At 45.9% G+C, this 23,049-nt stretch overlaps 1 protein-coding gene across 1 annotated transcript in view; it reads left to right on the top strand.

The window, feature by feature from the left end:
• The window catches only part of KDM2B (lysine demethylase 2B), a 170,767-nt gene that overhangs the window by 33,742 nt on the left and 113,976 nt on the right, over positions 1-23,049 (top strand). The window contains exons 5-6 of the mRNA XM_065418043.1: positions 6,839-7,017; positions 10,193-10,299. Coding sequence (XP_065274115.1) covers positions 6,839-7,017; positions 10,193-10,299 — 286 coding nt within the window. The remainder of the gene's footprint in view (positions 1-6,838; positions 7,018-10,192; positions 10,300-23,049) is intronic.

The following is a 23,049-nucleotide window of genomic DNA, read 5'->3' as shown; positions in this document are numbered from 1 at the left end:
TATCAATGTGAGTTCCATACCTGGAAAGAGAGCAGAACATATTGAGGACTGGAGACATGTTGCCTGGATAATACTCTCATCCCATTTAAGGTCAAAAGTCGGGGAGTAGCTTTCCTCCAGTTGGAAACCTAGATAAAGTTGAAGCGCCTGCTCCACCAGCTCAGGATTAGGTATGTATAGTCCCCTCATGGCTACCTCCCTCTGGCGAATTGTTACAATATGCAGTAAAGAAACACAGTGTGGTTACAAACTGCAGTGCAGATAGAGGAGAATTTTGCCAAATGACTTGGGGCTCAGATCCAGCAGTTCCCAGGAACCTTTGTTAAGCACACTTCGTTTTCTGGAATGAATCTAGGCAAAATCATTCACAAAATATGCTTTGTAGAGACATTTGCTGCAGCAAGTGAGGCACCTGTAATTAGTAGTAGTGCCAGGAATTGCAGCTCTTCCCCTCCATAGTTGTGAATAACAGTTGCCTACTGTTGCCCCCTAGAAAGTGTGTATTACCAACAGGCAGGGATTAGGTAATAGGAGAAAATTTTCAAAGCAAGATAGGATGGTCTAGTGTTTAAAGCACTGGAATGTGAGTCAGGAGCTCTAGGTAAGGCATTTTCCCCTCTCTGCAACTCAGCTTCCCCATCTGTATGTAATGGGAATAAAGATATCCATCCAAGAGTAGTGTTATATTTAATTTGTTAATGTTTGTGCAGTGCCTTGCTAACCTATAGGAGCTACAAAGGGAGAGCGTATTTGTATAGCTTGTCCATGTTTTTTCTTGAATCCCTGTAATATGGATTATGCCAGCACTGCAGACCAGAGCAACCACAACAGATTTTCTGTGTCCATAACATCATCCTTGAGTCCCTCTTTTGCTTTCTGGTTCACATTTCTACAGCTAAACTCTTTTTTTCTCCTTATTTGCTTTCTTTTGTTTCTAGGGGGTGGTGAAGAGCTTGTACCTCAGTTACTCTCCTTCTGCTCCTCAGAGGATTAGCTTGTGTTCCATGAATAAGCAGCATCACATGTAGAAGAGAGAGATTTCTTTTCTATGAAGTAAAATGCCTTCCCTTGCAGCCTCAGCATCATTGTAGCTTTCTGTCTCTAAATCAAAGCCAAGCCTGCTGCAGAAAAAAACAACCCTTCCCCTTAACACAGTAACAGTCAGGCTTGCCCAACCACGGGTTACATGGGCAACTTTCCAGGAGCCCAAGGGCTACATAGTATATAGCAAATCACAGGCAGCTTCCCTAGTCTGTAATAGAATGTGTGCTCTTTGTAGACTACAGCTCCCAGCAAGCAGTGCTCCATGTGGAGCTGAGTGGTATGATGAAGCATTCCACCTGTGACCTGTTGTCGCTGGATCCTACCCTGCCTTATTAATTATGGGTACATCTACACAGCAATTTAATACCCGCAGCTGGCCTGGGTCAGCTGAATCAGATTTGTGGGGCTCGGGCTGCAGGGCTGTAAAATTACTGTGTAGATGTTTGGGCTTGGGCTCCAGCCAGAGCCCAAATATCTATATCGCAATTTTTAGCCCCACAGCCTGAGCCCCGTGAGCTTGAGTCAACTGAGCTAGCCCAGCTGTGGCCATGCCACAGATCTTTTATTTCAGTGTAGATGTACCTTATGAGGGTGGCTATGTCCCACATTGCAGAGCATTATGGTCTGCATTTGTCCAGCAGGCTGGACTTTGGGTGCCCATGCCTTAACTTATTCTTGGTTAGCTGATATCTGGGAGCTGGCTAATTTTTAGGGACTTGATTAATTTTTGGAGACTCTGTGACAGAGACAAGGGGGTGATTTGTGGACCCTGGAGATGGTCAGGGTTGGGAGTCCAGGATGAAATAAATCCTGACCTGACCTGCCTCCCAAAACCTGGAATCTGTCTCGGCTGCTTTGCAGCACTCTTGACCTGTCTGTCCTTACTGCTGGTTTCTAACTCCTTTCCCTTTCCTGTGGATGGGAACCAATGGTGGAGGAGCAGGGTGTTATCAGGAGGTAAGAGCTGAAATCAGCATAAAACCCAAGCAGCGAGGAGGTGGGTGGGGAGCATGAGGCCAGTAGCCCACATGGGGGAGGGTGGAATGTTCTTGCACCTTGTGGTGATACTGTTGTAGGGAGGTTGAAAGGGTCTTGTTCTCTCTGGGGGAGGGAGGCGGGACTCCATTTAGGGAAAGAGGAAGGATAGGTATTAAAGAAGAGTATGGTACTCTTATCTTCCTCATCTCAGTCCAAAATGGTGAAGAAGGGAGTATTCGGGTACTTATCTTGAGTGTTCAGATGGTTGATCTAAAGATAACTACGCCATCCTGAGATTGCTTTTCTTTTGGACTGTGCCTTGCATTGCCATCAAGGCTGCACTCTAGTCTTCAGGGTTACAAACAGTCCCAGCAAGGTAAGCTCCTCAGTCTACAGCATCACTCCCTGACACAGCTCAGAATTATATCCTTAAGGGCTGCCAGTCTCTATGTGTCCTCTCATTGCCTTGTGTCCTTCAGGATCTATGCAGCTTTCAATAGATAGATTGGTTCTTTGAGCCCTGTTTGCACCCCCTATTGCTGTCTTTGGAAGTGCCACCTCCTGTGGAGGATGGAGGGAAGTCTCTCTCCACTGGTTTTACTGGTCCTCTTGTCAAATTTTTCTTCCTCTGCCAACAGAGATGGCCTTACAGCTTTAATGAGGTTGTGCAGGGTTTACCTATACAAGGCACCAGATTTCCAGAAATTGATTTACTAGCGATTGCCAGAAGGTCTGGCTCCTTTGTATTATTTTAACTGTGTTCCCATCCTACTTGTAATGAGCCTGTGAAGAGAACATGTCAGCTCGTTAGTGAGTTGGACAAGAGTCTGAATGTAAAGTTTAGTCTCCTTAAATTTTGCATCCTTGTAATATAACATAAATTACAATGAAATATCATCAGTTGGAGCTAAATTTTCAAATCTTGTGGGCCAAATAGTGCCTGCCAATAGTATGTGCATGAACACTGCATTCACATACACCACTTTTCATGGTTGTTATATTGCACCATGGATGTACATTGCATTGCACAATGCCGATAACAACAGAGTTCCTGCGCTAAAGGAGCTTACAATCTAAATTAGGATGAGAACAAAGAGGTGGTTAAAGGTTAAAGGAAAGATTACAACAGGTCATGGTGAAATGTAAACTCTCAGGTTGGAGGGAGGTTACTAGTGGAGTTCCTCAAGGATCAGTCTTGGAACCAATCTTATTTAACATTTTCATTAATTACCTTGACACAAAAAGTGGGAGAGTGTTAATAAAGTTTGTGTATGACACAAAGTTGGGAGTTATTGCCAATAGAGAGGAGGAACAGAATATCATACAAGAAGATTTGGACAACCTTGGAAACTGGAGTAATAGAATTGGGATGAAATTTGATAGTGCTCAGTGCAACTAACAAGAATTTTTGCTATAAACTGGGGACTTACCAATTAAAAACAACAAAGAAGGAGAAAGACCTGGGTGTGTTGATCAATCACAGCATGAGTATGAGCCGCCAACGTGACGTGGCCATGGGAGAGGCTAATGCAATCCTAGGATGCATCAGACAAAGTATTATTGCCAATAGAGATAGGGATGTGTTGTTACCATTGTACAAGGCACTGGTGAGACCTCGTTTGGAATACTGTGTGCAGTTTTGGTCTCCTGTGTTTAAGAAAGATGAATTCACACTGGAACAAGTGCAGAGGGAGGCTACTAGGATGATCAGAAGAATGGAGAACCTACCTTACTAGAGGAGATCTAAGTAGTTTGTTTAGTCTAACAAAGCAAAAAGGATTTTTAAACAACAAACAGTCTATGTGCATGTGTATGTTATCTAAAGCCCTACCATCCTTCAATGGTGACCTAGGCAGGCCTAGCTTCTCTGACACCCAGTTCAAGGTCCTGTGTCTCAGGCCATGTCTACACTACAGACTTTGGTCAACGCAAGTTACCTTGGCATAAAGCTGCTGCAGTTAGTGTATTGCTTGTGCACATGCACACTTGGGTCCTTGAGTTGCCGCTGCGCGTAGTTACCAGGAGTGCTTATGTCAATGCACAGCATGGTGTACCAAGGTTAGGCATCCCTGTGTGCAACCTGCCACTGTCCAGTGTGCTGTCTTTTGGGAATTTTTGTCAATTCGTCATGGGGCAGAAATGAGTCGCGCAGGGGTGACTGAGAGCAAGAGTTCAACTTTGCAGAGGTCAACTTTCTCCATCCCAAAATGTCATGTATATCCCACACCACCATCCTTACTGCTTATTGACACTTCTGCTTCAGAGTACTTGTACCACTCACAGCACCAGCCAGGGTGATTGTGGTCTACCAGTGGTGAGGGAAAGGAGGAGGGAATTGCTTGGTTGCATGAAACTATGAGTTATGGGCAATGGCACTGAATAATGGCACCATTTTCCATAGGCAGTGGTGATTTTAGCTGATATCTCACTCCTGAGGGTAACAAAGGCACAGAGAGCACTGCTGCTGCTGGCATCCCAAAGCTGCCTGGGCCCATATGCTGCTAACCTGTTTACTGCAATGACACCTGCTGAAGTTAGTGCTGACTGATGTGGGAAAGAGCCCTATCACGGAGGAAGAAATAAGGCTGCCATCCCTAAAAACCTTTGGGAGAGGACTGCAAAGTACCTCTGCAAGAGTTTCCTAGAGATCTCTCAGGAGGATTCAATGGACATGCCTGTGTACAAACTTCTTCACATGGCTCCACAAACAAACTGCTCCACAATTGCCCCCCTTATCTAACTCTACGGGGAGGTGAAAAGCAAACAACGTTACCTCTCTTTGTTGTACCGCTACCTCTTCTAGTTCAAGTAAATTAATGAAAAGTTGATAGCTGTGTCCTCTTTAGTTGGAGTTGCCATCAGGACGTCATTGTAATGGGAAGTACAATTACACACTTACCTGAGGTTCCTTCCCCTGCATTGGGCTTACCCATGTTTGACTGCTGGAATTGATTGGACTCTGGTGGAATCTCAAATGGGTCCTGGCTCATGGCATAGTTAGAAAGATTGCATGTCCCCCATTCTCCACTACCTCCTCCTCCTTGCTGTTCATGCCAAGGACTTTTGGCTCTGGATCCTCGGATGCATCTATGGTGGTTTGCAAGGTGGTTGTGGGGTCTCCGCCAAGTATGTCATGCAGATCTTTGTAAAAGCAGCAGGTTTGCGGCTTGGTACCAGATCAACTTTTGGCCTCTCTGGCCTTCTGATATGCCTGATGCAGTTCCTTCACTTTCATGTGGCACTGCCACTGGTTCGTGTCATACCCCTTCTCCTGTATCCTCCAGGCAATCTGCTCATAGATGTCTGTAGCTGTGCTTGCACAGCCTTTTCTCCCCCACATGCCTGGGAGATCCAATATCTTATGTGTACTTGTAGTCAGAGTGCATATGGAGGATGTAGTTGGCATGATCAGCTTGCAGTAACTGCAGGGCTACTGGGACTGACCCAGATATATGTGCTATAAACCTTTCTCTTTGGTTATGAAACTTTATGGACTTGGGTTCCTTTCCAGAATCATTATCATGTCTGTCAATGGTATCAACACCAAAGGATGTTTTTAATAAAGTCATACAATCCAAACTGTCATTCTTGCTGAAATATTGCTCCCAAGCACACAATGGGCCTGGTGCTGTAGTTATTAATGAGTCTCTCTGATGGCATTTGCAAACCTTTCATTTAGTTTTAATGCATTTTATTTAGAATTATTTCTTCAGATATGGAAACTGTATTGGAGGGTGTTGTTTGGAAGGTGATTAATTTATTTTCTGAAATCCTTCTTTCTTGGAAATAAGGCATGTCTCTCTTGGGTTCACTCTCCCTCAAACACAAATGAGCTGCTAATTAGACTCTCATAACTTCTGGGAGAGATGAAACCTCCTAGTGGCCAAAGAGGACTGTATGAAACTGAAGACTGCTGAAACTGCTGTTCAGTATTCTGGAGCTAATGGGACTTGTGCATATGCCACTTGAGTAGCTGAAAATAAGCTTGTATCCAGTGAGCCAAATAGAAGGCCCAATCCTACAAAGTGCTTAGTGTCCTCTTCCCCCCCCCCCTTTACTTTACAGTAAAATATTTTACAGACTTTACAGAGGTCAAGTAGGAATTTTTCAGAGCATTCAGAATCCCACAGGTGATGCTCAGCACCTCAAAGGGTCAGGCTCATACATGGCATTTTTCTCTTTGTGGACAATTTTGACCACACTGTAGTAAAGGCATCTTGGATGTTTAGAAATGTAGAGAACTATCTATCTATCTTAGCCACTTCTGTGGCCCCCATTACCATAGTATCTGAGCTCCACAATTTTTGATGTACACCTCTACCCTGATATAACACTGTCCTCAGGAGCCAAAAAATCTTACCGCGTTATAGGTGAAACTGCATTATATCGAACTTGCTTTGATCCACCAGAGTGTGTAGTCCCGCCCCCCCCCGGAGCACCGCTTTACAGCGTTATATCCGAATTCATGTTATATCGGGTCGCGTTATATCAGGGTAGAGGTGTATTTGTCCTCACAACAACCTCTGTGAGGTAGGGAGGTAATATTGTCCCCAATTTACAAATGGGGAACTTAGGCACAGAAATCACACAGAAAGTCTGTGGTGGAGCAGGGACTTGAAACCTGGTATTCCAAGTCCCAGGCTGGTGCCCTTCCTCTCTGCTGTCTCACTTTGTGCTGTCTAAGACCAGAGAGTGGGATGATTTGGGTTCCTCTCCCCTGTTGCCAGCTTCACTGGGATTCCCCAGAAGCCTCAAGTTGTGGTTGCCCTGGACTTACGAATTCAAAATAAAACAAAAGTGATCTGTGTGTTTGCAGGAAGCCGTCGGATTGTGGATGTGATGGATGTGAACACGCAAAAGGGCATTGAGATGAGCATGTCTCAGTTTGTGAGATACTATGAAACACCAGAGGCTGAACGTGAGAAGCTCTACAATGTCATCAGCCTGGAGTTCAGTCATACAAAGCTGGAGAACATTGTCAAGCGCCCCAATGTGGTAAGGGGTCCTGTCATTTTGTTGTTTATTTTTAGCCTCTTCACAGTCACCCAGCAGCTTTACAGTATTGCACGCTCTGTATACATAGGACACAAATCCCACAGCCCTTACGTGGGGGCCGATCCGTTCTCATGGCACTGTTGTAGCTGGTGTCACAAGATATTTACACGCCAGATACGCTAAAGATTCATATGTCCCTTCATGCTTCAACCACCATTCCAGAGGACATGCGTCCATGCTGATGACGGGTTCTGCTCGATAACAATCCAAAGCAGTTTGGACCGATGCATGTTCATTTTTATTATCTGAGTCAGATGCCACCAGCAGAAGGTTGATTTTCTTTTTTGGTGGTTTGGGTTCTGTAGTTTCCGCATCAGAGTGTTGCTCTTTTAAGACTTCTGAAAACATGTGCCACACCTCATCCCTCTCAGATTTTGGAAGGCACTTCAGATTCTTAAACCTTGGGTCAAGTGCTGTAGCTATCTTAAGAAATCTCACATTGGTACCTTCTTTGCGTTTTGTCAAATCTGCAGTGAAAGTGTTCTTAAAATGAACAATATGTGCTGGGTCATCATCTGAGACTGCTATGACATGAAATATATGGCAGAATGAGGGTAAAACAGAGCAGGGGACATACAATTCTCCCCCAAGGAGTTCAGTCACCAATTTAATTAACGCATTGTTTTTTTAACGAGTGTCATCAGCATGGAAGCATGTCCTTTGGAATGGTGGCCGAAGCAAGAAGGGGTATACAAATGTTTAGCATATCTGGCATGTAAGTACCTTGCAATACTAGCTACAAAAGCACCATGTAAATGCCTATTCTCACTTTCGGGTGACATTGTAAATAAGAAGCGGGCAGCATTATCTCCTGTCAATGTAAACAAACTTGTTTGTCTTAGTGATTGGCTGAACAAGAAGTAGGACTGAATGGACTTGTAGGCTCTGAAGTTTTACATTGTTTTGGTTTTGAGTGCAGTTATGTAACAAAAAAAAAAATTTACATTTGCAAGTTGCACTTTCACGACAAAGAGCACTACAGTACTTGTATGAGGTGAATTGAAAAATAGTATTTTTTGTTTATCATTTTTACAGTGCAAATATTTGTAATAAAAATAATATACACTTTGATTTCAATTGCAACACAGAATACAATATATATGAACATGTAGAAAAACATCCAAAATATTTAATAAATTTCAGTTGGTATTCTGTTGTTTAACAGTGTGATTAAAACTGCGATTAATAGCAATTAATTTTTTTAATCGCAATTAATTTTTTTTTAATTAATTGCGTGAGTTAACTGAGATTAATCAACAGCCCTAGCTCAAATAGCTGCAACTTCTATCAACTCCAGTACTAAGGACATCTGTCTTTACCGAGGCAGGTTGCTGTTGTTATTGACAGCAGGACTGAAGCCTAGGGAAGAGGGTGAGCTTCAGAGTCTGCATTCTGGCCCAAGCTGCAATTTCAAAGCACATGTACACATGCCCCAATTGACACCATAATTATAGAATTAATTCCCTGGAGGTTGAGGGTTGTGTGAGAGCTCCAGCATGCTCTCTGCCCACATAAAACAGAGGCTGTGGGTTCAGATTGCAAATCAGGTGAATGCCAAGGATAGCAATATCCGGATGCAGGAATTGTATCAGGATCTCAGCTATCTAGCCACTATCTGTGAAGACCAATTCTGTGTCACATATGGCCGTGGTATTTATGGAATTGGTATGTTTGGTATTTCTGTGGGCTGAATTATCTCCCATTGGCTCCCTCTGAGGGTTGTGTATGCTATCTACAATACCTGGTAGAGATGGGAAGTTTACTAGCACATACAGTTCTTGCAAAATTGGGTGTTGGGTCTGCCTCTCTATTGGGAAGCCAATCCTGCAGATCATACCATTGTGGAAGTCCTCTAGGGACACACAGGCAAAGGACTGGCTCATACCAGTGGCATCCTTGAAGGTCCTTTGAAAGGACCCACTGGTAAGGATGCTGAATGCAGTGATGACCTTTACTGGGATTGAGAGGACATGGCTCCTCTGGGTTGGCCTCTCTAGCCCCCATTACAGCAGCTCATTACAGAAGTGCTGGATGGCTTCAGAGGTGAACCTGTATCATTTTGTGACCTGTGCCTCAGTTAGGTCTTGCAAAGTCCTCTGAGGCTTATTGATCCTCTTAGGATGGTAAGAATGACACTTTTGACTTTCAAATTCTTTTACATATTGCCTCCTTTCCCTGAGTTGTCTTCTGCTCCACTGTGGTCAAATGTTGTACTACAGCCTCTGTCTTGTGCTTGACCCTCTTTTGTCCTCCCTTTTTCGAAACCTGGTTTGTGTGCCCCACCCATTTAATAGAGTTTAAGGTCTGATGGGCCATTACGATTATCTAGTCTGACCTTCTGCATAACACAGGTCAGAGAACAATGAACCATAGATTTATCCCTGCTTCACATGCCATGCTGGGATTTGAACCCATTCCCTATGGCACTCAAAGCAGCAATTATTTCAATAGTCCACGAAGCTATCTCAACTCTCCATATCCTTCCCTTCATCTCTACCCAATTCCCTCTCATTCTGTTTTGCTCAGCTCCCAATATTTGCTGTTGCCCACATTTCTGAAAATATTTGGCCTTGAGACAAGAACTTTGAAGAATTCTGTATCCAAGTGTTATCCAAGGAAATGTTAGGTAGGCAGTAATGTAATTACTCATGGTGGAATTTGGCCAGATCACCAGGGTAATGTTCCTTGAAAACATGCAATATCAGAATAATTCCATTTTTTAAAATTGTGGTTTTGATGTGCATAATCACAATTTCTGGGATACAATCTACACATATGCAATTGAATACCGGCACTGTGGTGATCCCAATGTCTCAATCCTGGAAGTGCACTCAAGTGCCATTGAGTCAGAATCTGTGCCCCTTGAATTCAGTGGCATAACTCTCTTTGATTTGAATGTTTGTAGGATTTAGTGGGGAGTTAGAGTGCTCAACCCCTCACAGGTTTGGGTTTCTGATTGAAACAGTGAGTTTTATTAAGGAAGATTTCACCATCTCTGAGCATATGCAAACTGTCAATCTGCCATTGTTGCCAATCACTGTTCCAGCTCTGACTGCTGGGAGTACATCCCACCACATGTTTACTAACTAACCATTGGTTCTGGTGGGGATTTTAGGTGGACTTAGTCGATTGGGTGGATAATATGTGGCCGCAGCATTTGAAGGAGAGGCAGACAGATGCCACGAATGCTATTTCAGAGATGAAGTACCCAAAAGTGAAAAAGTAAGTTTCTTTTCGTTTCTAAAAAGTTCTAATCTTGACCTCCCTGATTAATTCCTGTTTGAGCTCACATGCTGGTAGCTGAGGAAGTATTGATTTGTTCAGTGAGCAGGGATGGATGCTAGCTTGACTAACCTGCTTGATCTATGTAATATTAGTGGTCTTCTTCAGCTTTTAAGGAGATTGATTTTGCATTTGAGAACTTTATAATGGATCTTTCATGTTCTTAAGGCTTGTCATTGGTTTTATAACTGTGGGTACATTCTGTCTTTCATTCTAAAATACTACATCAAATGCTCAATGTAAAGTTTGGGATTCACTAAATGCAAATAATAAATATTTTAAAAACCTTGAATTTTTCCTTTAATATTTTAGACAAGAATAGCCACTTGTCCTGCCCTGAGAATGGCAGGCTAGCTCTGATAGGGAATATTGGATCCTGTTGGTAAAAGAATTGTTGTAACAAATCACTTCTTAGGACAGCAAACAGGTCAGAGGGAAGAATTGAGCCTTTCACTTCTCGGCTGATGGTTCAAAACCATCCCCGGTGATTAATGGCCAAAAGTTGTAACAAACTGAGGGCTGTTTGGTGAAATGAGCTTGAGCATCTCCGTCCATTTCCTAATGGGTAGGTGTCCCCATTGAAAACTCCATCACTTCAGTTGATGCTAATTGACTTTTTTGCTGGCATTCTCAACAGAGACGCCAAGGATATAATAGGCTACGGAGACTGAACTTGATCACTTCAGAGGTCCTAGTTGAGGCATATTTGAGAGGTAGTATAGGAGAAGCTTGTGCTGTCTCTGCCTGTCTTATACCAATTATGTGGATAAACTTATGGCATCACTGCCTATTATCATGATGTCACTAAGAGGAGGGGAGCTGGGGTGTGTGGTAACTAGCCAAAATAGAGAAAAATTAAGGAAATTTCTGATGAGTGACTGGAATGAATCTTTCGCTCCAATATTTGATAGTTTACCCCAGTTTGGATGTTTCCCTTGAAACTGTTTTTCATGTAATGGTGGGGAAAAAAAGTTCTTCTTCGAGTGCTTGTTCATGTCGATTCCAATCAGGTGTGTGCACGTGCACGTTGACCGGAAGATTTTTCTCTTAGCAGCATCCGTTGGGTCAGCCTGGGCACCCCCTGCAGTCGCGCCCTCATGGCACCTAATATATAGCCCTGCCGACCTGCCACCTCTTCAGTTCCTTCTTACCGCTAGTGACGGTGGCTGGAACTTCCCTTGGCTCTTGCTCAGCAAGTTTTCTTCTCTATTCCATGTATATAGTTAGTTAGTTAGTAATACTCCAGTTAATAGTTTAGTATAGTATAGTAGTTGGGGTTTCTCCCCCCCCCCCCTCCGGCCCCGGTGCCATGGCATGCTGCGGTCCCCGGGCTTCAAGAAGTTCGTGGCTTGCGCCAAGCGCATGCGAAGAGTGACCCGCGTCGTGTCTTCGGTACCTGGGGGAGACCCATCAGAAAGATCGTTGTAAGATCTGCCACGAGTTCCACCCAAGAACACATAAAGGGAACAGCGGCTGAAGGTGATCCTCATGGAGGCAGCCCTACACCCCCACTCCAACCCAGGTTCGAGAGACCCGACCCCTACGGCGTTGTACTCGATGCGGAGCGTGCTGGCGCCGTTGGCGACTTTGGCGCTGAGGAAGGACTCCTCTAGGGACACTCGGCACCACCATGGCTCCTCGGGGCCTATCTGATAGTAGGCACCGCTCCCACTCGCCGGTGCCTCAAAAGAAGAAAAAGCCGTACGACAATTCTCCTCTGGCTAAGCCTCAAGACATGCGACCCCAGGCAGGCCACTCCTCGGCGTCTTCTTCCAGGGCCATGTTGACTCCTGTGCAGGTGAGGCAGTTGAGTCCGGCCCCACCTCGCTCACTGGCACCTACGCAGCAGCTGCAGCTCCTGTCCATGCCAGAAGCGTACCAGGCCGCTAGAGATATCCTCCACCTGATGGCACCGTTCTCGCCTGCCAGGGAGGAACTCTCAGCGCCGTCGGAGCCCTATCCTCCGGTGCACTCTAAGGGAAAGCCGGCTATGATGTCGAGGCACTCCCCTTCGCCTTGTCCATCGGTGCCTACACACTCCAACAGAGAGCCTTACTGCTCCCCGAGCTCTCGATGTTCGAGGCACCGAGGATCAGCTCCTTCGTGGTCTTCAGTATCTGAGACCTTGGAGTCGGAGTCCGACTCCTATCGCTCGAGTAGGAGCAGAAGCTGTAGAGCGAGGTTGGGCAGAGACTGAAGGGAGCATCAGTTATGGCCTCCGCAGTGGCAGAATCTGCCTCATTGGCCCTTCTGGACTCCCTGGGCTTATCACGAGGGCCAGGGAGGAACCCAGGGCACACACTCAGCGACATCTCCAGTGACCTCTGCCACTTTCGTGTCACCTTCTGCTGTGCATCCGCCCCCGGCACCGATGGTCCCGACGCCTTTGCCTCCGGCACCGTTGTCAACTCTGGCACCGTGTTCGGCTCCGACTTCGGCATCGGCCTTTACGATGTCGACGCACCCGTCTCCCACGCCTGCACCGTTGTCAACATCGACCTCAATGCAGGCACCTATGGCCCCGTGCCAATGTCGGCACCGGGGCCCCCGACCCCGACAGCTCCTGTGAGCGCGCTGACGCAGCTCCCTCCAGTGAGACTGATGCCGATGTTGGCTATGATGCCTATTGCCCCGGTACGGTCTTCGGCACCACCTTCTCCAACGCTGCCCCAGGAGTCACGTGACCCCTCCGGGGCAGACAGTAGGGAGTTTCCACTACTGGCACATGCTTCCTCCTCCTCGTCACTGGACGAAGTGTTGGCAGGGACGACCATAGCTCCTGCGTTAGAGGATAACAGAGTCCTACAGCAGTTGCTCCGCAGGGCTGCCCAAGGCCGAGGAGGTGGTAGAGGACACGGATCCCATCCGCCCACAACCTCCTCAAAGGGTCCAGCAGTAGAACCGCCAGGACAATTCTAGGATGAGGAACTGGAGCATTAGGAGAAGGCAACATTCCTCCGCTAATCAAGGCCAGCCCAAACTGCCCTCTGGCCCTAAAGCGGCCTTTTGAAGGTGCGGTCGAAGATGGCGCACCAGACCAGAGACTGGATCTACCCTGCCTTACCTTTTCCTCACGACTATCCCCTTTCTACCGTGCATGGTCCCGTATAACTTCGGACTGCTGGGTGCTTCGCATGGTAGAGAAGGGATACTCCATCCAATTCTGTGCCCTCCCACCCTTCCACCCTCCTTCCCCGTCCCTCTTCAGGGACCCTTCTCACGAGCAACTTCTCATTCAGGAGGTGCAATTGCTCCTAGCACTGGGGGCGGTGGAGGAGGTTCCGCTGGAGCACAGGGGCGAGGGTTTCTATTCACGCTATTTCCTAATACCGAAGGCCAAAGGCGCCTCAGGCCTATCCTGAACCTGCGCGACCTCTGCAAGTTCGTGAGGAAACTCAAGTTCCGCATGGTCTCCCTGACCTCCATTATCCCTTCACTGGATGCAGCAGACTGGTATACCACCCTCGACTTGAAGGACGCATATTTTCACATAGCAATCGTGCACAACCACAGAAAGTTCCTCAGGTTTGTGGTCAATGGTTCCCATTACCAATTTACTGTCCTCCCTTTCAGCCTGTCAGCAGCACCTCGAGTCTTCACCAAGTGCATGGCAGTCGTTGCCGCCTTTCTGCGGAGACATCAGGTCAGGTGTTCCCATACCTCGACGACTGGCTGATCAAAGGCCGATCCAGGGCTCAGGTGGCATTCATCAGAGCCACCTTTGAGAATCTGGGCCTGATACTGAACGAGGCGAAATTGACTCTGACCCCAGTCCAGAGGATAGAGTTCATAGGGGTGGTTCTGGACTCAACCCAAGCCAGAGCATTCCTCCCGCAGGAGAGATTCCAGGCCCTCGATGCCATGATCCAAGGTCTCAGGCAGTTCACCACCACCACCACCACCGTGAGAAATTGTCTCAAACTTCTCAGCCACATGGCGGCCTGTACGTACGTGGTTCGGCACGCCAGACTCGGGCTTCGACCGCTTCAGTCGTGGCTTGCGTCAGTGTACAGACCTGCCAGGGACAGCTTGGGACAGGATCGTGACCCTGCCTTGCCCCATTCTTGACTCCCTCCTGTGGTGGACGGACGCTCAGCAGGTGTGCACAGGAATTCCCTTAGCTGCTCCACAACCATCCCTAGCACTAGTGATGGACACGTCAGATTTGGGGTGTAGAGCTCATCTGGGGGACCACAGGACTCAGGGCCTCTGGTCACAGACAGCTCTCCGTCTTCATATCAATGTCAGGGAGCGCAGGGCGGTACGCCTAGCGTGTCAGTCATTCCGCCTGTATCTAGCAGGTCGATGTGTATCGGTCATGACGGACAATTCGCGATGTTCTATATCAACAAATGGGGGGTGCACGCTCCTCTCCCCTGTGCCAGGAAGCCCTCAGGTTGTAGGACTTTTGTATAGAGCACTCAGTCGATCTACAGGCGTCGTACCTTCCAGGGGTCCAGAACGAGCTGGCAGACTGCCTCAGTAGGTCATTTCACAGCCACGAATGGTCCCTTTGCCCCGACGTTGCATCCTCGCTCTTCCAGAGGTGGGGCTGTCCCCTGATTGACCTCTTCGCCACGCGACGCAACAGGAAGTGTCAGCAGTTCTGCTCCTTCCAGAATCACAGTCCGGGCTCCACAGTGGACACGTTCCTCCTCCATTGGGGGGGTCCGCTTCTATACGCCTTCCCACCCATACCACTTGTCCACAAGGTCCCTCTCAAGATCCGCAGAGACCAGGCTCGGGTCATTCTCATAGCACCAGCCTGGCCCTGCTAGCATTGGTACACGTCTCTCCTAGACACGTCAGTGGGAGCCCCGATTACCTTGCTGCTCTTCCCGGACCTTTTCATGCAGGATCACGGGCGGCTCCAGCACCCGAACCTGCATTCGCTACATCTCACAGCATGGAGGCTCCATGGCTGAATCCGTTCGAGCTCTCCTGTTCAGAACAAGTCAGACAGGTTCTCCTGGGCAGTAGGAAACCCTCCACTAGGGCCATGAACCTGGCCAAGTGGAAGAGATTTTCAATCTGGTCAGCTCAGCGTGACTTTTCCCCGGCGCTAGCCTCCGTGCCCCAGATTTTGGATTATCTCTTCCACCTAAAGCAGGAAGGTCTCCTTGTCTTCTATAAGAGTACACCTAGCTGCCATCTCGGCTTTCCATTCGGGGTTACACGGCTGCTCGGTTTTCGCTAACCCCCTGGTCAGTCGCTTCCAGAAGGGCCTCGACAGGTTGTACCCGCATGTCCGCCAACTGGTTCCTGCTTGGGACCTTAACTTGGTCCTCTCTAGGCTCATGGGGCATCCCTTTGAGCCTCTAGCAACATGCTCCCTGCTCTACCTTTCCTACAAGGTCATGTTCCTGGTGGCGATAACTTCAGCCCGGATGGTGTCTGAGCTCAGGGCTCTAACGTCCGAGCCGCCCTACACTGTGTTTTTTAAGGACAAGGTTCAGCTCATGCCCCATCTGGCCTTCCTCCCGAAGGTGGTATCGCAGTTCCACATCAACCAGGACATTTTCCTCCCGGTTTTCTACCCCAAGCCTCATGCAAGTAGCAAGGAGCAGAGGCTCCACACTTTCGATGTCCGCAGAGCGCTGGCCTTTTACATTGAGAGGATGAAACCATTCAGGAAGTCGGTACAGCTCTTTGTCACAGTAGCGGACAGGATAAAGAGCCAGCCTGTTTTGACACAGCGCATTTCGTCATGGATTGTGGCCTGCATTACCGAGTGCTACAATCTAGCAGGGATCCCAGTGCCCCCAATAACGGCGCACGCTACAAGGGTGCAAGCTTCATCAACAGCTTTCCTGGCTCAAGTCCCCACCCAGGAAATATGCAGGGCGGCGACGTGGTCATCAATACACACTTTTGCCTCACACTATGTGATTACTAGGGAGGCCAGAGATGATGCGGCCTTCGTAGAGCAGTACTCCAGTCAGTGGACAGCTCCAACCCCACCTCCTAATTTTGCTAGGCAGGGAGTCACCTGATTGGAATAGACATGAACAAGCACTCGAAGAAGAAAAAACGGTTACTCACCTTCTCATAACTGTTGTTCTTTGAGATGTGTTGTTCATGTCCATTCCAATACCCACTCTCCTACCCCTTGTCGGAATAGCCGGCAAAAAGGAACTGAAGGGGTGGCGGGTCGGCAGGGCTATATAATAGGCGCCATGAGGGTGCGACTCCAGGGGGCGCCCAGGCCGACCCAACGGATGCTGCTAGGGGAAAAATCATCCGGCCAACGTGCATGTGCGTGCGCACACACCTGATTGGAATGGACATGAACAAAACCTCTCGAAGAACAACAGTTACAAGAAGGTGAGTACCCATTTTACTTGTGGCCTGAAAACACACATGACAAATTTCATAGGATTTAGTATGCTAAGTAAGACATAGGCTAGTGTTAATAACAGAAACAGCTAGTGACCCTTAGAGTGAATGAATATTACATAGTGCTAAACTTTTAAAAACTTTGTATTGACTGCGTATTTCTGTTTTAGAGGCATGTTCTAAACGTTAAACATGGTACTAGAGAGACAAGGTGGGTGAGGTAATATCTTTTATTGGACCAACTTCCGCACTACGTAAAACATGGTACTGACAGCCAGGAATTACTGAGTTCTAATCCCAGTTCTGATATTAAAGCAATCCATGGGGCTTTGCAAATCACTTAGGACCAAATTCTTAGCTATAGTGCCTTAAGTTAGGCATCTAAAATCTCATTTAGGCATTTAATTAAACATCCCAATTTTCAAATGTGCCAAGCAGAGGAGACTCACATTTGATGTATTTCAGTTCCTAACTTTAGGCATTCAAGTTTGAAAACTGTGGTTGAGATTTTCAAAGCAGTGTAAGGGATTTAGATACTCACCCCATTTAAAATGTTTTAAGTTGGAAAAGTATCTAAATCCCCTAGACTGCCTTGAAATCCCAATCTTTGGCTTTACCCTCTCTCAACCTCTGTTTTCCTATTTGTAAAATCAGAGTAATATTTACCTATCTTGCAGAGGAATAAATTAATGTTTGCAAAGTGCTTTGAAGATAGAAGACATTCTATAAATGCTCTTTAATATAATGATGATACAAATCTGCAGCTATCCTTTGGATGCTGAAGACATATATACATATCCGCCATAGCACTCTTAGGGTTAATGAACTTCATTTGATATTATGCAATCGTTATTTGGTGGTGAATCAACTTTCTCTTACCTGTGTGAAGTTTTCACTGATCATGTCCTCTTGATTTGAGGAGCTATAGATCTCAATTCAGATGAGTACAATGGAACTTTTCCATCCAGGTTCTTGTGATTATTTCTGATGGCAGAAATAGCTAAAGAGAATCACTGTAAATACTTATGAACCTTGGAATCTATATTCAGGAACTATTTGGTTTTGCTATTATTTGATTTTATCATTTAAATTCTTTTAAGAATTATTTTGTTTTTGTTGTTGTGTTGGCTGCAAAATAATTGCTGAAGTATGTGTGATTTCAGCTGCCAGAAATAAGAACATTACTGTTGGGTTCTGTATGAAGACTGGGGGATTGTTTTCTCTGGGGAAAATGCTTAATACATTTCCCCCCTTAAATTAAATTTAAAAATCTTTCATCAGAAAAGTTGCATGGGAGAATTTTCATTAGAATATAAGAATTCCCATGTGGGTCAGAACATGGATCTATCTCATATGGTATCCTGTCTCTACCGCTGACTCTGTACCAGATGCTTCCATGCTAGAATTCCATACTGGACAATTAGGGCCTGATCCAAAGCCCTTTATAGTTAGTGGGATTCTTTCTATTTATTGCACTACGTAGTGACATTAAACACTTGGCAAGGTGAAAGCCCAAGGGCTAGGAAAGGTTCTTATCCAAGCATTCTTCACAAGCCCAATCCTGCAAGGTGCTTAGCACCCTCAATCCCATTGACTTTGGTGGATGTTGAAGGTGCTCTGTACTTTCATAAAATGAAACAGTTTGTTTAGGTGCCTAAATATGGATTTGGTTTCTAACTTCAAGCACTTAGGTTTGAAAATGTTAAGGGAGTTGACTAAGGCCACACAGTGAGTGAGTGGCAGAGGATAAAATAAAATCCAGGCACTCTGTCTCCTGGTCTACTCTAACCATTAGATCATGTCACCCTTACATTTATTTGTATTATAGTAGTGGCTAAGAATCCGATCAAGGTTCAGGGCCCCACTGAGACTGTACAGATAAGAAATAAAAAAGACAGTCTGTGCTCAGGAGAGTCTCGGTCTACATGCCAGATACGATGCAGCAGACAGACAGAACAGACAAACAGGGTGGAGGTGTGTGGATGGGAACCCTATGGAGGGTCACAAAGGTGAAGTGATGTAATTGCAGTGACAAACTAGCAGCAGCTTTTTGAAGGGGCATGATGGGGGTCAGTGTGACTGTCATCAGGACCCTACAGGAATGGATTACAGTAGTTGAGGTGCAAGATGATGAGGACTGAACAATCCATGTCAGTGCTGTTATCTGTATGATGTTGCTCCTTAATTTTAGAAAAACACCGGTGTTTATATGCTGTGCATTCCTGACTTCTGGAGTCTAGAAATGGGACCTGTCCTTAAGTGTGGTCATAATACTGGGAGCTTGCTGTATGCTATACCCACCATTAGAATAATCCTTACAAACAGAAAGCACTCCAATGACAGTGATTGTGGTTTTGCAGACACAGATGGTATACCAGACACAAATATCTGTCTTGGCTACTGTGTGTAAAGTTCTGTGCTGGGAATGAAGCTGGAGAATGCTCCATCTGCTATGCTTGTTCAGTTATTAAAATGCATTTGGAGACCTCTCTGGCTTTCACTTGGATTTGTACCATTAACTTTTTTTAAAAAATTCTATATAGTGAGGTTATTATTTGCCCATAAATAAAAGACTAATATCTGAGAGAGAACCTAGCAAACTGCAGTAGTTGGACAGCCATATTGGATCAAAACTAAAATAAAATATAAAAGATTTTCTAAACACCACCTCTAATTTAAAAGAATAAGAAGATACAAGTAGGTGGGGGACTGAATAGCTAAGTGATAAAGTGTCTTTCATTCTCTTTCTCACTGATTTAAATTCAGGCCAGGTTAATAGAGCTTGAAAGTCGTTACAATGTGATGCCTGTTCTGTGGCTTATATTAAATGAGTTTAGGAGGTCTCAGTCCAGCTTCTAGTGAACAGGTGTTCACATCACAGAAAACACTACCAAATATTGGCACAATCTGGCTGCATTGGTCACATTTTCAGCAGAGAGGCCCCTGGGGTGTATGGACATAGAAATTGACTACTCTTGTGCCGTAGAGGTGGCCCCTGCAGGTCAGGGTAGACAGCATAGGAAGGTTGTGTTGCTGCTGCCCCTTTTGTGGATACATGGGGAATTCGATTTCCAAGGTTGTCTATTTGGCACCTTCCATCACCACTGACACCCACATTTAAAACAAAACAAATCCCTGACAATTTTTTGAAGAAGATTTTCTGAATAATAAACCTGAATAATTAACCAAGAAGGTCTCTGCCATCTGGGCAGTGTGATGACAAAGTTTGAGCCCCAGGAGATATAATTCAGAATATGAATGAATGCTTTGCAAAAAAGCAAGAGATTTTCAGAGCTTTTATGAGAGTAAGGACTGTGTGCTTTAATAGTATAAGAAATATATAAATATTAAGGGCCAGATTCTTGGCCCCACTCTCCTCCTTTTGCACTACTCAAGTGATGTGACGAGGGCAAAAACTGCTTGTAGGTCTCTAGCTGGAGATCCACCTGGCATAGGGGAATCCCCAGTGAGCATAGAGCCATCACAGCTGGTGCCTGCTCCAGTCAGCCCCTTTAGCCCAGCATAAGGGCTGGGGAAGGAGCATGGTCAGTGTCAGATGGGCTGACCTCCAGGCTGGATTCCATCTCCTATAATGCACGATGGCCATGCAACTGCCTTGATGTAACCCACCCTTCACCAAGAGGGGAGACTGTGGAACATCATGGGAGATGTAGTTGACTAGAGAGCCTATCCTATGGACACGAATGGGAGCAAAAGGCATCTGAACTACAACTCCCATGAGGCACTACAGCAGCATTTCTGACTTGGGTTTTCTATTTTTCACCAAAAACTAAACATTTTCCATGAAGGGGGGAAAAAAAAACTTAGTTTACAAACAATTGAAATATTAAACCACTGTTAAATCTCCCCCAAAAGATGGAATAAATAATAACTTGCCTTATGACTACTCTGAAACTCTCCTGGTTGTGTTTGTTTTCATATCCTGAGCTTCACCTTCTGTGTTAAACTGTGAGTGTGATCCTGCAAACCCTTATTTGTATGAGTAGTTGTTAGTGAATGAAGTAGTCCCATTGAAGTTAATGGGACTAGCTAACTGAATGAGGATTACTTACATGAGTAAATATTTGCAGGATTGGGCCCTATATCATTAGACTGGCTATTTGCCAGGTAGTAGAAATAGAGACCCTAGCACCATTCACAGTTATGGTGTGGTGAAATAGTGACAGATGTTTCTAAAAACTGTTGAGAAAAATAATTTTTAATAGATTTTTGTGTTGGGGGAAGATTTTCAAAGGGTTAGGGACCCACAACTGCACTTTGTGATTTAGAAAATTTCCCCTTTACTTAATAATTGATCTTAGCTATTATAGAATAAATCACTGCTGTCTTTTGTTAAAAACAAAAAAAGGTGTCTCCCATACAAATAATTCACCTATCCACTAAAATAAGATGCTGGTCTGATTTCATACCCTGTATCAGGGTCAGTCTTATTCCTCCTCTTTTAGGCTATGTTTCATCAGGATATCCCCATAGATTCATCCCTTTGCTGAATAGGGATAGATTTAAGCATGTGATTAAATGTTTTGCTGAACTAGAATCTAATTATGAACTGGGGTGTGCCTCTTGAGGCAGAAATTTGTCCACTGTGTGGAGGGGCTGTTAATGGGTTGTGGAACTGGTGATCCTGGAATACAGGCTGACACTATATTCAGCATACTGTATTTCTGATGATGCTCTCTCTATATTGTTTATTAATTGCTTTTGGTATGAAAAGCAGTTATATGACTATAATTATTCTAAGTAAAAGAATATTAGGCTGATAGGCAAAAGTTCTTATCCACACCTATTGGATAACAAAGCATTTCAAACATGAGTGAACAGTGTAATACTGTTGAAAAAAAGCAAACATCATTCTGGCATGTATTAGCAGGATAGGATTGCCAACTTTCTAATCGCACAAAACCGAATATCTTTGCCCTGCCCCTTCCCCAAGGTCCCATCTCCCGCTCACTCCATCCTCCCTCCCTCCGTCACTTGCTCTCCCCCACACTCACTCACTTTCACTGAGCTGGGGCAGGGGTTTTGGGTGCGGGAGGAGTTGAAGGCTCCGGCTGGGAGTGTGAGCTCTGGGGAGGGGCCAGAAATGAGGGGTTCAGGGTGTGGGAGGGGGCTCTGGGCTGGGGCAAAGGGTTTGGGTGCAGGAGGGGGCTCTGGGCTGGGGCAGGAGGTTGGGGTGCGGGAGGGGATTTGGGGTGTGGGCTCTAGCTGGGCAGCGCTTACCTCAGGTGACTCCCAGAAGCAACTGGCATGTCCGTCTTCTAGGCAGAGGGGCCAGGGAGCTGTGTGCACTGCCCATGCCCGTAGGCGCCACCCCCGCAGTTCCTATTGGCCGCGGTTCCTGGCCAATGGGAACTGTGGAGCTGGCACTTAGGGTGGGGGCAGTGCGCGGAGCTCCTGTGGCCACCACTGTGCCTAGGAGCCAGACATGCTGGCTACTTCCAGGAGCTGCGTGGAGCCAGGGCAGACAGGGAGCCCGTGTTAGCCCTGCTGTGCTGCCGACCGGAGTTTTAGCAGCCCGGTCAGCGGTGCTGACCAGAGCTGCCAGGGTCCCTTGTTAACCGGGTGTTCCAGTCAAAACCTGGACGCCTGGCAGCCCTATTGCAGGATTGTTGTAAGTAAGACACGAGAAGTAATTCTTCCACTCTACTCCACTCTGACTAGGCCTCAACTGGAGTATTGTGTCCAGTTCTGGGCACCACATTTCCGGAAAGCTGTGGACACATTGGATAAAGTCCAGAGAAGAGCAACAAAAATGATTAAAGGTCTAGAAAACATGACCTATGAGGGAAGATTGAAACAATTGGGTTTGTTTAGTCTGGAGAAGAGAAGAATGAGAGGGGACATAACAGTTTTCAAGTTTATAAAAGGTTGTTACATGGAGGAGGGAGAAAAATTGTTTTCCTAAACCTCTGAGGATAGGACAAGAAGCAATGGACTTAAATTGCAGCAAGGGCGGTTTAGGTTGGACCTTAGGAAAAACTTCCTAACAGTCAGGGGAGTTAAGCACTGGAATAAATTGCCCAGGGAGGTTGTAGAATCTTCATCATTGGAGCTCTTTAAGAGTAAGTTAGACAAATACCTGTCAGGGATGATCTAGAAATACTTAGTCCTGCCATGGGTGCAGGGGACTGGGTTAGATGACCTCTTGAGGTCCCTTCCAGTCCTACGATTGTATGATTTGTTCTCAGATTAATGCATTAATCTCAAACACCATATTATATAAAGCTCACAGAATTTGCAGTATTACAGAGCTGGCAGAAATAACCATCAATATTTCAAACAGATACTATTGTCACAAAGATAAAGATGTGTGCTGCACTTTGACAGGTACCA

The sequence above is a fragment of the Emys orbicularis genome, chromosome 16 (genome assembly GCF_028017835.1).
Source record: "Emys orbicularis isolate rEmyOrb1 chromosome 16, rEmyOrb1.hap1, whole genome shotgun sequence".
In the NCBI taxonomy this organism is placed as follows: Eukaryota; Metazoa; Chordata; order Testudines; family Emydidae; genus Emys; species Emys orbicularis.
The sequence above is the reverse complement of the archived record's forward strand: the minus strand, read 5'-3'. Positions and strand labels throughout refer to the sequence as shown.